Here is a 13,385-nt window from a genome sequence, read left to right as displayed (position 1 = left end):
AGTGCTCCTGCTGCCACTCGCTCCGACATCTCTGCTGCTGCCTTTCTGCCGGTCACTGCCTGGATGTGATCTCTCTGCAGTTCCCATCTGCGGCTCTCACCACATGGGTTTGGCAAGAAATCTTAGTTCTCTTCATTTCCAAGAGCCAATAAATAAAAGTAAATAAATTAAGGTGGTTATTTTCTGGAGACTTGTCCTCCAGTCTGGCATTTTGGTTTACGTAATCCTGGAAGCTGTTTCTTCTCCTGCTCCAAGTGTTCCTCTTACATGGGAAAACTGTCTTGTTTGTATGTCACCTTTCTCTCTTCCCCTAAAAGAGTCTCCCATATTTTTCTCCTGCCTATTTTGAATTAACTGGTGATGCTTTCAGGTTCTTCACCCTGCTTTTTCTTCTTCTAGAGAGAACACATTAGTGTAGACCTGAGAATAGTTTCATAAGGTTCCTTATTCTTGATGACTATTCTAGTAATGTCTATTCTGAAACAGCCATCACATTTTGCCTCAGAGGTTGGTACGATTAGTAGAGGATGCATGGATCTTTCCAAATGCTGTGTTGCTCTAGAAAGCGGTTTTACTTATTTTCCAAGACCCAGGGTATAGCAGATAGTGTTTCAAGTGGTTTGTGGCTGTAAAGATCTTGACCAATCTCAGTGAAATACTTTTTCTTCTCATCATTCCTTTTTTCGCTTTTTACTCTTGACTGGACTTAAGGAAAAGAATTATTTTTCATTACTTATTTTCAAAGCCAACTTTGAATCTTTTCTTAAATGAGAGAAGCCATGTGAATGTATCAAAATTGCTGTTAACAGAAAACCCACACATTTTGGTTTTGAACCAAGTATTAAAATGAATTACAAATTTGCATTTTATTCTAGCCTAACTCATTATACTTGCAGCTGTTTGCATTACTGCAGAAGGAAAAGGACTTCAGACATCAGTCCCTATGATATCCCACCTCTATGCCAATTAAAGCTTCTTTACAGTAGTATGATTATGAGAACCATATACAAGGTTAAAAGCTCTGAATGGTTTGCTTTTAAAACACTCTCCTTTTGTATCAGAATTCTCCTGGTGCATCCTAGACTGTGGGTTATGTTGCAGCAATTCTTATTTCAAAAGGCAGTGTTTAAGAAATGGATTTGAAGCATTGGATATTCCCCCAAGCTCATTAAACAGCCATATGGCAGGATTGCTCTTTCAGATGTGGATATTCAAGTTAAGCAACAGGATATTCAGAAAAAAATGGAGTTGGCCAACTGAACAAATGTAGGCTTTTTAGAACTCCCTTCATTTAAGTTACTCTCTTTGGGGTTTGCCCTCTGTGATCAGCAGGGTAAACACAAGCAAGGAAGAATGGCCACATCCAGCACCTCCCTTGGCAAGCCCCGAGGTTGAGGAAGACCGCAAGGAGAGTTAGGCATCTAAGTTAAAACATGGATGCCTCCCTGTCATTTGCTATATTGCAGCGAATAAAGTTTTTTGTTTGCATAGACAATATTTTGAAGGGACATATGCTTTTCCTTCCCGCACTCAAATGCATTACACCTCCTCTACTTCCTTCCTCTGCTCAGTTGTTATTCTGTAAAGTTAAAAAAAAGGGTTAGATTTTGTCAGGACAGCTGTATTTTCTCTGAACTCCTGCTGCTCATAGCTGGTAATTGTGTTCACCTGCGCCGAGTCTATTTCTCTTGGTATCGATTCCATTATTTTGTTAGGGATACAAATTAGATGAAAAAAACCATATACTGTAAGGAGGATTCATAAATAACTGCTTGAACACAGCTCCTAGTGTCTCTTCTGAATCTCCTTCAAGTCCACTGCTTTTCCCAAATATTCTGGCAGCAACACACTTAATTTCTTGCTAGGTTTTCTGGTGTCTTGGATTTGGATACTAATGCACTGGTAATCTTGCTATAATTCTTCAGTCAGGAAAAGATAGATGTGCCAGTTTTTAATGCAGGATCTTTGAGGTACACAGGAGATTCAGATTTATTTCACCTATTGCATGAAACTTAGGACTTTCTAGTATTATGTACCGCTTCCCAAAGAGGTAATATTATCTTCAAAAGATATTTAACAAATGCGCTCCACAGGACTGCAGCAAATGGTTCCATGTCCTCATAGGCAAAAGGAAGTAAATTGTCATTCTCAGCTGCCCCTCATAGAAAGACGAGTGCTCTGTGTGCCCTCATACACTGTGCAAGGGGTGAGAGGAGGTGTTGCAGCCCTCCTGGTTTTCTGTAGTTCATCAGCCTTCCTGAGTCTTAATAGTGATCCTAATTACTACCTCCTTTTTCCACCTCGACTAGAGGGTTTCTTTAAATTCTCATAACTTGGCAAATATGTCATGCAATAACAAAAAAAAAGCAGCTGAAGCCTTGCCATTCCTTTAGTGATTCTAAGAGTTGCCATGGTTGTTTTAAAGTGGCCTTTTTCACCTTTGCGGATTTTAATACCTTCTCCCATGGCACTAAGTGGATCTATTAATTCCCTATCACTTTCCCTCTAAGGTGGTTAATACGCTTTTCATGCTGTAGTGTGTGGTTTCACTTTTCACTACACTTGTTCCTAATAGCTTGCAATCACTAGCTCCAGGTTTCTGATAGTCTTATAATCAGGGGAGAAAAATGCTCTTTTTTGTGTCTCGTTGCCTTTTGTTGATAGCAGTAGGAAATAAATTCTTTTTAGTCACTGTGATAGAAATGCAATTAATATATGTTGAGCAACAGATACACTTAAATCTTTTAAAAGATTACTGTGTGGTTTTACCTGAGTTGCGATGTGATTTATCAGCTAAGATCAAGAGCAAATTTCCCATTTCTATCTCACATGTCTACTTCGGAAGAACTGCCAGAATAGACAAACTTGAATTTACTTGCCTCTGTCTAGAGCTAGGGTTGGTAACAAAACATATAAAGCATATGGGAACAGCTGTAAGGAAGTTAAATACACCACCTGATGGGCTTTTGTGCAAGGTCAGCCCATCCAGAAAAATCACTGGCTCTTACCTCCTCGAGGCACCCACTCTGAATCTAATTTAAAGCTGACCCCTCTGCCTTCTCAGTCCTTTTTGAAATGGGATCCCTGCATCACCTCTCTTCCAATGCCACATGCATTTCTGGACTTTTTATTATTACTATTTTGGGAAAATCATTGAGGAGGAAGAGCTAAGAAAAGCTGGGGGGAGGGATGGATGCTTTGTTTTGCATAATACTAGGACAAGAGTGTCAAACTGTTCTGTAGCACTTGAGTGGCATTTGTTATCCATGGATCCTACATTTTAGAATAAAGAATACAAGGCATGGAGCAGGGGAATTACGTGCTCGCAGTCGTACAGTAGGTCAGTGGCAGAGGCTGATTTCTTGTCTCCTGGCCCAAGCTGCCTTTTGCAGATTAGCTTAGCATTAACTAGCAGCATGTGGTTTTTTATTGTCAAAGAGCTGAGTAATTGTACATAGCAGATTATTTTCTTCATGAAACCGTGAAAAATTGAAAATTTGCAAAATGGTTTATTTTTAAATGCTATCATTATTCTTTAATTTATTTAGCCATATGCATCAGCGTTTCTCAGTAATTGCTCAAACAAGCACAAATAATTAAGCAAGACAATAAAACCATAAAAAACCAAATACTGATAAGCTTTCAGTGATGTTTTCAACCTACTGGAACAGTCCTTTGAAAGTATTTCACAGCTTATTCTCCATCATGGCTGAGTATTCAGCAGCTCACAATACTCAGAGGGCTCTGCAGAGCTCAGCCCAGGTGAGAACTGGGCTGTGGAAGCAGCGGGATGGGCTCTGCTGGGATACAGGTGGGGAGTAATCCTATACCATACTTCTGGGGGCACCAACGGGTACTGCTGTAAACTCCTCAGAGAAATCTGTAGTTATTTTTCTCCAGAGATGATGTCAGAGAAAGGATGTGGCTCTTATGGTTAAGCTAAAGGAGAATAAACCCAACGGTGTTTAGACCTATTAAAATGTAAGAACAATGTGATACATCCAAATCAGTTCAATTACATTGTTCAAATTCTCTGTATATTCACACCCTCAATTTAAATCGTGATTCACATTTTGTTGTAATGAATGTTATGGCTGTTATGGTAATTGGTAACTGGTATATCTGAAAATGGTGTAAAATAAATGTTCGGTTAGAGGGGAAAAAAATCCTTTGCAGGCTGCGTCTGAGTGGTGCTGGATGTTGGACCTTCGGTATAGTTTGCTAGGCAGCATCAGAGCAGCTTCTGGGAGTCCTGGTTTTCCTCTGTTGTGATGAGGAAAGACTCTCTATACCATTGCTCCAGCCCACATCCACCTTAACCATGGATGCAGCAAAAGGCACGGCTTATCTCTAATTACCCTTCATGATTCACTTCATACTCATGGTCTTATAAGCCATTCGGAACATCAATTTCGTATCATGAACAAACACAAAAAGGACAGAAATAGCTTCCTGGCACTAACAACCCATTCTTTACATAGCTCAAATTGATTTATTCAGGTCAGAAATCAAAGACAGTTTCATTTCTGCAGCTGGCAGGATAACTATTAAAGTTTAAAACCTTCACAGGCATAAGTACCTTAAAAATTGTACTTCTGTCTGAATATTTCATCTACAACATTTACAAGTGACAACTAAGATCATGGTAACTGAAAGAAATGAGTGGAATGTGTTTCTTATTATTTCAGTTGTATTTACTTCATGCATGTGGCAACGTTTTGCATATTGTCACTCATAGCTTTGCCTTCAGAAGCACATATGCAGTGATTTTGGCCCTGTTTATGGGGGGTATTTTGGACAAGAGAAAGATGGAGAAGAGCATTGGAGAAAAATTTGAAGATCTGTTATTTTATCTATAGAAATCGGTCATAAGAAGTCTGAGTAGGTGGACTAAAATTGCATGTAACCCATTTTTAAAAGAGTAACCTTGTATAACTCCCCTTTCGGATTTTGCTGAAGTCTGAGGAAATGTAGATAAGAATGAGTGAGAATCAGAAAATAATTCTGTATTTTTAAGGAGTTATTGGTCTTTTCTTAGTCAACAAAATAATTCTGAAGAACTGTACTTTGAAAGAAAGCTTGCAATCTTCTCCATGAATTTTTGCTATTGTATCATAGCATGGCATTTTTTACCACTGATTTTTTTTATATTATTACTATTTTAATTTTTATTTTCTTGATAAAATATTTAGTCATGTAAGAGAGTGATAGAGTCATTTAGGTTGGAAAAGACCTTCAAGATCATCGAGTCCAACCATCAACCATGCCCACTAAACCATGTCCTGAAGTGCCTTGTCTACGCGCTTTTATAATACCTCCAGAGATGGTGACTCAACCCTGGGCAGCCTGTTCCAATACCTGATGACCCTTTCAGTAAAGAAATTTTTCCTAATATCCAACCTAAACCTCCCCTGCCTCAACGTGAGGCCGTTTCCTCTCGTCCTATCTCCAGCCACCTGACAGAAGAGACCAGCACCCACCTCACTACAACCCCCTTCAGGTAGTTGTAGAGAGCGATAAGGTCTCCCCTCAGCCTCCTCTTCTCCAGACTAAAAAACAGTTCCCAGCTCCCTCAGCCGCTCCCCATCAGACTTGTGCTCCAGGCCCCTCACCAGCTTGGTTGCCCTTCTCTGGACAAGCTCCAGCACCTCCATGTCTCTCCTGTAGCGAGGGGCCCAAAACTGAACACAGGTCTCGAGGTGCGGCCTCACCAGTGCCCAGTACAGGGGGACGATCACCTCCCTGCTCCTGCTGGCCACACTACTTCTGATACAGGCCAGGATGTGATTGGCCTTCCACAATACCAGTTTGTTGTAAAGATAACAAGGTTATCTAAATATCTAGTATTAAAAATACAAACTCAATACAGAAAGAATTGGATTAAAGAAAAGTGGACCAATCAGGTTTAGTGCAGGTCATTGTAATGCAATGTAAAAAATCTGCAAAGTGCAGGATTTTTCATACCTGAGTGGAAATGTGGGTTAACCTCTCATAGGTCTGAGATATTGTCCAGTAACTACTAACAACATTGATTCTTCTTCCAAGCCAAAATGCAGCTTTTTTTTATACTTTGCCTTTCTGGCTCCATTCAGGATCAGAGGCACAATTTTTGCTGAACTTCCAGTTGAATCACAAAGTAAGAAGAAGAAAGTCTGTTCTTGTTCATGTGTGGTGACTGCTTTACAGACCTTTGTGTCTCACTATGTGCCCAGAGTCTGCCCTACGCCTGCAACTGTCACAAGAAGAATTATGTTTACGTGGTTCTTACCAGCACAGATACTCCTAGGTCAAAAGTTTCAGACTTGTTCAGAAGGGATATCTGGCTCTATGGATAGGGTTCAAATATTTTTCTTACTTATCTGATGATACAAATGCTGTTTCAGTTTGGTTTTCATAGTTATGCATGCTGGTAAAAGCAGTGTTGGACTGAAATCTCCAAAGGACCCAAGAAGGTTCTGACTGTCCTCTGAGATGTGTTTCATGATCTCAGCCTCTGCATGGGCAGCAACAAAAACAGGGTTTTAGTGAAAGGGATCAGTGTTACCTATCATTATGAGCAGATCAGTCAGTAATTTTGCTACTAATGCAGACACAAGCATTTTGATGTGGAGAAGGTAATGGGAATAATGAGTACCGGTGCTTTCCACTATGTAAACAATAGTGAATGAATGTATTACTTGCAATGCCTATTTTTAATTTAAAAATGCATTAGAGCACTTCTTACCCCGCTCCAATATGAATTCTGATTTAATAGCATCAACAATGTACTTTGCCTTTTGTGTATTAATTAATTTTATTCTCTGTGCCACAGTATTCAAAAACAGATAGGCATCCTGGGCCTATTCTGGACAAAGTTATGGAGTCTAGTTTTTCAGGCCCTCAGTCTTTCCCAGAGGCCTTGTCTCCCGACAGAGGAACCCAGCCCATCAAGCAACATAGGTAAGCAAATGGCTGTCTGATGGGCAATTTGGCAGGCTGCCGAGGGCTGTCGTTGAACTAGTGGTACGTGTGCAGGATTATTGCGCGCTGCGACTAGGAGAGATGCTGAATGGTACGGTACCAACAGAGCCTCAGCCGACTCGTTAAGCAGATGTCCAAGCATTTTCTTAGCTGCAGACATAAAAGGCAATAACAATGCTCACCGACTTCATCTGCATTTTGTAAAAGTCCTAGAGGAAGCATTTAAAGACACTATCCAAGCTGTAGACACAGACCAGTGATTGAATCAACTGTAGTTTGAGAAACCGTTAAAAACCAGGCTTCCTTTATCAATGTTCACGAAGTTAATGACTCATTTGCTGCAGAAAGACAGGGTTGCAAACTTCCAGCCTTTCTCACTGTTTGTTTAAACAAATAATACTCAAAATGAATAATGACTTATTTATGAACACATGGTGGCCTTTGAAAACTAGTCTTTAAAAAGTTTGGATGGTTGTTTCCAAGAGGAAGAAAAGAGGCAAGTCACCCATTACTAGGTGGCATTTGGATTAGAATTCTGCTTATAGCCTTTTTGGATGAAAAACAGTGCAGATGCTTCATTACAGGACTAGAAACCAGAGTCATGTCTGGTATAAGCAATAGCGTTGGTGGAATGGCAGTGGTAATGTCTGGTCCAGAGCACACAGAGAGAGTAAAACGGCTGAGAAAAATTAGTTCAGAATTTTTTTAGCTAGATAATCTGGAGGGGAAGACTTATTTATTGAAAGGATAATTTTTAAAATCACTAAAACGAAAGTCTGGGATTGCATGAGGTTATGATCTAGCTTCTGTAGTATTTGGTGCATTTTCATTGTAGTCCCCCAGTGAGCTTACATGTTCCTTCTCTTTTGAATTAATGATTAGCTTAACCTACCAAAGTGCAGCCTATGAGCCAGGAGGGGATATTTGGGTCCTACCTACTTTTACCTTACTTAAGCCTTTAATTTGGCATGAAAAATAAACGCCAACTGTCATGTCAGATCCATTTCTTAGATCTTATTCCTTATTACACAGAGATTTTCAAAATATGCTTAATAATTTTACTGAACATAGATGAGCTATGGAACTCATGCCTAGAGTGCTTTTCACAGAAGCTCTGGAGGGAATTTTATCTCCATTTAGTCAAAAGGTGAAGTTCAGAAAAAACACAGTAACATTCCCTTACCTTTAATAACATGACGGCGATATCCAGGTTTGAAATCTTATAGGTGCTGTACCATGACATTACCTAAGCTTAAAAATGTGGAAGTAAATTAAAGAGTGAAAATATTTCTTCTGTTTAGGAACATCTCTTAAAATAAAAGCTGAATGACTCTCTAGACTCCCTGTTTTCCATAGGGAAATTACAGAATAAGCCATGCTGAATTTACCGTGAACTAATGCAGAATCCCAGATTGCTCATTTTAACACCTTTGCACACAAAATCTCTCTTTCCCAGGGAAAACAGGAAAAAAAACCTAACAACAACAACAACAAGCCCAAAACAACAGTCATCTTATTTGCAGATGTCAAGCACCAGGCTATCTTAAGAGTCTTTGCTTCAGAACTGTTTTAAGATGTGGAATGGTTACCTTAATTTAGAAAGAATTATTTTTGTAGTTTTATAACTTAAGATTTATTATACAGGGCCCTTGCTTTATAAAACATGTCACAGACTTTAACATTTAAGACTTATAAGGCTGTCTTTAATCTATGCACCATGTGACAGCTTCCTAATTTACTCAGTTTCTTTAGATTCTAAGTAGTGTTCCATGTGGCCAAATGAGGAAACTTCTTTTTTCACTGGGATACATTTTGTCCTAAAAATCCCTTCCATTCTAAACCTGACGTGAGCCTGGAAAAATTACAGCAACTCTGCAGGTTCTCTGTTCTTTGCTGTTGTTAAACTATGTTATTGTTTTATTTCTGCTTGCTACAGAAATATTTTGTTCCACATCCAGACACGTTTTCTCTGCTGGTGTTTTCAAGGGCACTAATGATGGGTTATCATTTCTTAAAATCGGGAGTTGTCTGTGTCCACTTCCTAAAACCAATACAATTTTGGCCTGTTGCAGTAAGACTATCAAGGCAGGGTATCATTTGGGGTTGCTGAAATTTGTCTGACAGAGATCACCTAGTTATTTCATTCACATTATTAGATAACAGCAATTTTGTGTGTCTACCAACCTCATCTGCATGCAAAGAATTACTGCTGAGATTGAATTGAAAATTTGAGTCTCCACTGAATCTTACTCCTAAAATATTTTGCCTGTATTATGCACTGTTATTACAGTAGAAGTATTCTACCTCATCTGCTTGCATATGTAAACCAACTCTTACTACTTTCAGAACTGGAAAGTAACAAATATGTCTAATCAGTAAACTTCCTGTAAAGCATACAATGCACTCAAAAATTAACCTCAGATTATCTGTTGATTTTAGTAAGAAGAAAACCCATAGTCTTAATTTCTAACAGATAGAAACAAATTAGTTTTTTTTAATTATGGGATTGAGTTGTGATCCTTTTGAATAGCAGTTTTCTTAGTAATTAGTCATCCTGACTTTCATTCATTGATTCAGTCATCATTGATTTTAGAGGGATTCATTTCAGAGAATACCATGATGAAAGCCAAATGCAGAGGCTTTCAGACTTGAGCGGTTGTATTGTCTTACGAAAATGCCAAAATAGCATAAACTTGCTCTAAAATTTAAAATAATTTGTGTTTGCATTTTTAATGAACTTTTAACACCATGAAAACCATGGTATAAACAATTTTTTTGATTTAGTAAGCATTTTACTCTTTATGCTCCTGATATAATTGACTCAGTTTAATTCAAAAGACAGAGTAAATTAAAGTTATTCTGTAAATAAGGATATTAAATTTCAAGGAACAAGTATTGATAAACTAAGGCAACTAAGAATGTAAAGGCAGAGGAAGCCTGAAAGGGAGAAAGTATGAGGAATCTGATATTTTCCCAAAGAAAGAACATAGTTTTCTGGAGAAATTTACTAAAAAGAATGCCTAGAAGGAATGGGGTGTAAGCAACAAACGATATCACAGCAGGCAAGAAGTCACGCTTGAAGTGAACACTTCCAGGAATCATTGTGAGTTAAGAATTAATGTTAATACTGAAAGCAATCAATTGTTCTTGCTGTATAAAGAAGGGGAGGACTATACAGGAAGAAGCAAAGCTGACGGTGGGACAGAGATAATATATGAAGCAGTTGGGGCAATCCTGAATGAATATATTTCATTTTTCAGTTAGGATGAATATTTGAGGATGAAGGTAGAGTACAAATAGAAGCAAATATATGAAGATAGACATTATTACAGTCAAAGTGGCAGCATAATGCAGAAATCAAAGCCCTGAAGTCAAGATGGTCTGGTTAATCTTGATGAAAGAAGTCTGGAAGGAGAACTGGCTCATGAAATTTCAAGTCTGGTCACAAAATCTATCAAAATGGGAGCTGTGCTGTGTGATGATGGAATAGCAAATGTCAAATATTTAGGAAGAGGAAAAAATTTATCGAAGGAACTGAAGACCTATTAAGTTGAATTAGACTAGTCAAGGCTTTAGGACAAATGTGGGGGAAGCAGATTCTTTGGGTAGATATAAAAAAGGCTAAAAATTGTCGTAAGTTTTACCAGCAGCAGTTTCTGCAACACTACACTGGTGACTTTCTTTGTATCTGGTGTCGGTGAGCTTGATCTCTACACAGCCTCTGTCAACGTTTGTTGTCACATGTGTCTAATGCCTTTAATGAGAAAAAGCAGGGAGAGGCAGAAAAACTATAATACAGATACACAGAGGTGGTTAAAAGGCAAATAGTAAGCAGTCACGTTGAGCAGGTAAGTGCTGGGCTGAAGACATTCACTAGTGGAGCACTAATGGAGCTCTCAAAGAATTAGTCAACATTGGGAACAAATTTTGTTTAATGCTTTTGTGCATGACTTTGGAGTAAAAAAGATGGAACGTACTGAAAAAATTAGTTAAAAGATAGACTCAATACAGATAAAGATCTAGATATAAAGAATGAATCGAATAACTTTAAAGAGTGGCATAACAGAGTTGGATTGAAGCTCAGCAGTACTAAATGCAAGGTCAGGCATTTGGGAACTAATAACAAAATTTAAGAAACAAATGAGGAAGAAAAGTTCCAGTATATACTACTTGGTCAAAGGATAACCAAGTCACAAAGTGATGCAGATGTGCAAAAGATAAATGGGATGAGAGGAAGTATTAAGACATTTCCGTCAGAAAGTCAGAAACATTAAAACCACTTCATGAGACACTGTTGTCACTTCATTTGAATATAGCATGAGAATACACCACTATTATCTCACCTGGTTAAAATGTCCTCCTGATTACTATGGACTCAAACTGCATCCATCACCTAATATGAGTAATTAATAATCTGTGTTCCATAGAAAGTGTTGGAGAGTCTGTCTCATTTCAGTCTTCAGAAGACTGAAAAGGGTATGTGACTGCTGCTTATAAATACATCAGAGAAAGCATAATGAAAAATAAGAGACCTATTTAAAGTGAAGGAGTATGGTGGCACAGAGAACAAATAGATGTATACTCATCATAAATAATTATAAACTGAAAAGAAGCCTCAAAGTTTTCAATATAAAACAACTTTCTGGATTAGTACCCTGGATATCATTGTAGTTTTAGGATGAAGGTTGATCAATGCACTGCAGGGAGTATATGATAAAGTTACGGCAGATTATTAAACTCACTGCCACTGAGGTACCTTTGAGCGCTCTGTTCTTTTTTCCTGTCGTATGTATCTATCTGGTAGAGCCAGGATGGTGACCAGATGATATGGGTAGTGTTGAAGGATTTCTGTAGAGTTGCAAAGTCCCCGATGAGCCCTGGCACATGCTCTTCCTGAACACATGAATAGATAATTTCAGAAATAAAGAGTAGATTTGTAGGTATAGGCTGACTGCTGGAAAGCTTCTCCTACATATGTGAAGGGAGAAGAGAGTTTTGCAAACAGCAGGCTGCAGTCCCACTCCACCACCTGGGCTGAGAACCTGACCAGCTGTAATGGTTCATAATCACAAGCTAGAAAACACAGGTCATCGTGCCATTGTAGACGAGATGTTTTCCCAGACTTCGCAAAGGCAAGGGAAAGAGTGGTGTTTAAATGCTCGGGATACAGGACGCTATAGAGAAAAAAGGGATAAAACTATTAAGTTCAGTTCTCTCATGCCACAACTTTTTTGGCATAATAATCTCCTTACAATCTTAGTATTCTTTTAATCACATACAGCTTTGTTGAAGTCCCAAACATTATGTTAACTTTCTCCCTTTGGGGAGCCGTCTATAACAGGCTCCAGGAGAGACGCGCTCATTGTGCGTCATCTCGTTCTTGTAAACAGTCTGATGAAAGGACTTTGTGATACAGCGTTATTATTGTTGCATGTTATTTACTGAGTGATGCTTATGTTCTCAGGTATAACAGATCCTTTTTATTAAAACTGAAAATTGGTTGAAAGTCTGAATAGTTGATCTGTACAAATGTTAGCAGTAGATTGTCTAACTCAGCTTAAAAATGTGGCTCCTAGGGAACATCGGAAGACACTGCTATCTGGCAGCTAGCTCTGTCATTGGGGTATGTATTTACTGTTTCTGTCTTGCAAGGGCCAACACCCATGTCTTCAACACTAACGTTTGCATCTCACGCTTGGTAGGTAATATAGGATGTAACGTAGGATGTAATATAATATGCCTCTCTGTACAGTTTTTGCAGGTACAGAGCCAGAGTATTTACAATCAGTTTTAGGACTTTCCTTCCTCCCTCAACTTTGCATCTTTCTTTTCATTAATTATGATCATGAAAAAAGGGGAAAGAATAAGTAAAATAGATCTACACACAACCATGGTTATAAGCACGATTTCTGTAGCTCCATTGTGCTCGTTAAACAAGAATGGAAGGATTGGGATCCCATCTAAAGTTTTAACACCATAATTGTCATCCTTTTGTTAATGCTTTTCATGTTCCTGTTGACAAAGTTAATTCTGAATGTGTTTGTAATGTGATGTATAATCAATTTTGTTTAGTAATTAACTAAAAAGTAGTACAGGAGGATTCCCAGAGTTACTGTAAATTCAGTGCAAGTCTTCTCCTCTTCATGAACATGGTTAACTGCACTTGGGAGTTGTGTATGTGCCTTGAGAAGAGAATACTCCACCTGCTGAGACAGACTGTTTTTACTCGGTTGCTCAACCTAAAGAAAATTTTCACACAAAACAATTTGCAACAATGAATCCCAAGTTCTTAATTAACTTTAGAAATGGTTGAACTACTTCTTTCAAACCATTAATTCATCAGAACTATATTTCTCCCTAGTTTATGCATTAGTTGTGAACCAGTTCAAGCGTATTATTTTTGTTATTCTGGAGTAAATGCTTAA

The 13,385-nt window shown here is 38.4% G+C and overlaps 1 protein-coding gene across 2 annotated transcripts in view; it reads left to right on the top strand.

The window, feature by feature from the left end:
- Positions 1-13,385, top strand: part of NRG3 (neuregulin 3) — a 430,409-nt gene that overhangs the window by 404,895 nt on the left and 12,129 nt on the right. For both annotated transcript variants that reach the window (XM_049809693.1, XM_049809692.1), the window contains exon 7: positions 6,812-6,939. In XM_049809693.1, the coding sequence (XP_049665650.1) occupies positions 6,812-6,939 (128 nt within the window). The remainder of the gene's footprint in view (positions 1-6,811; positions 6,940-13,385) is intronic.

Source organism: Accipiter gentilis, chromosome 9, assembly GCF_929443795.1.
Source record: "Accipiter gentilis chromosome 9, bAccGen1.1, whole genome shotgun sequence".
NCBI lineage: Eukaryota > Metazoa > Chordata > Aves > Accipitriformes > Accipitridae > Astur > Astur gentilis.
This window is presented reverse-complemented; position numbering and strand designations above follow the sequence as displayed.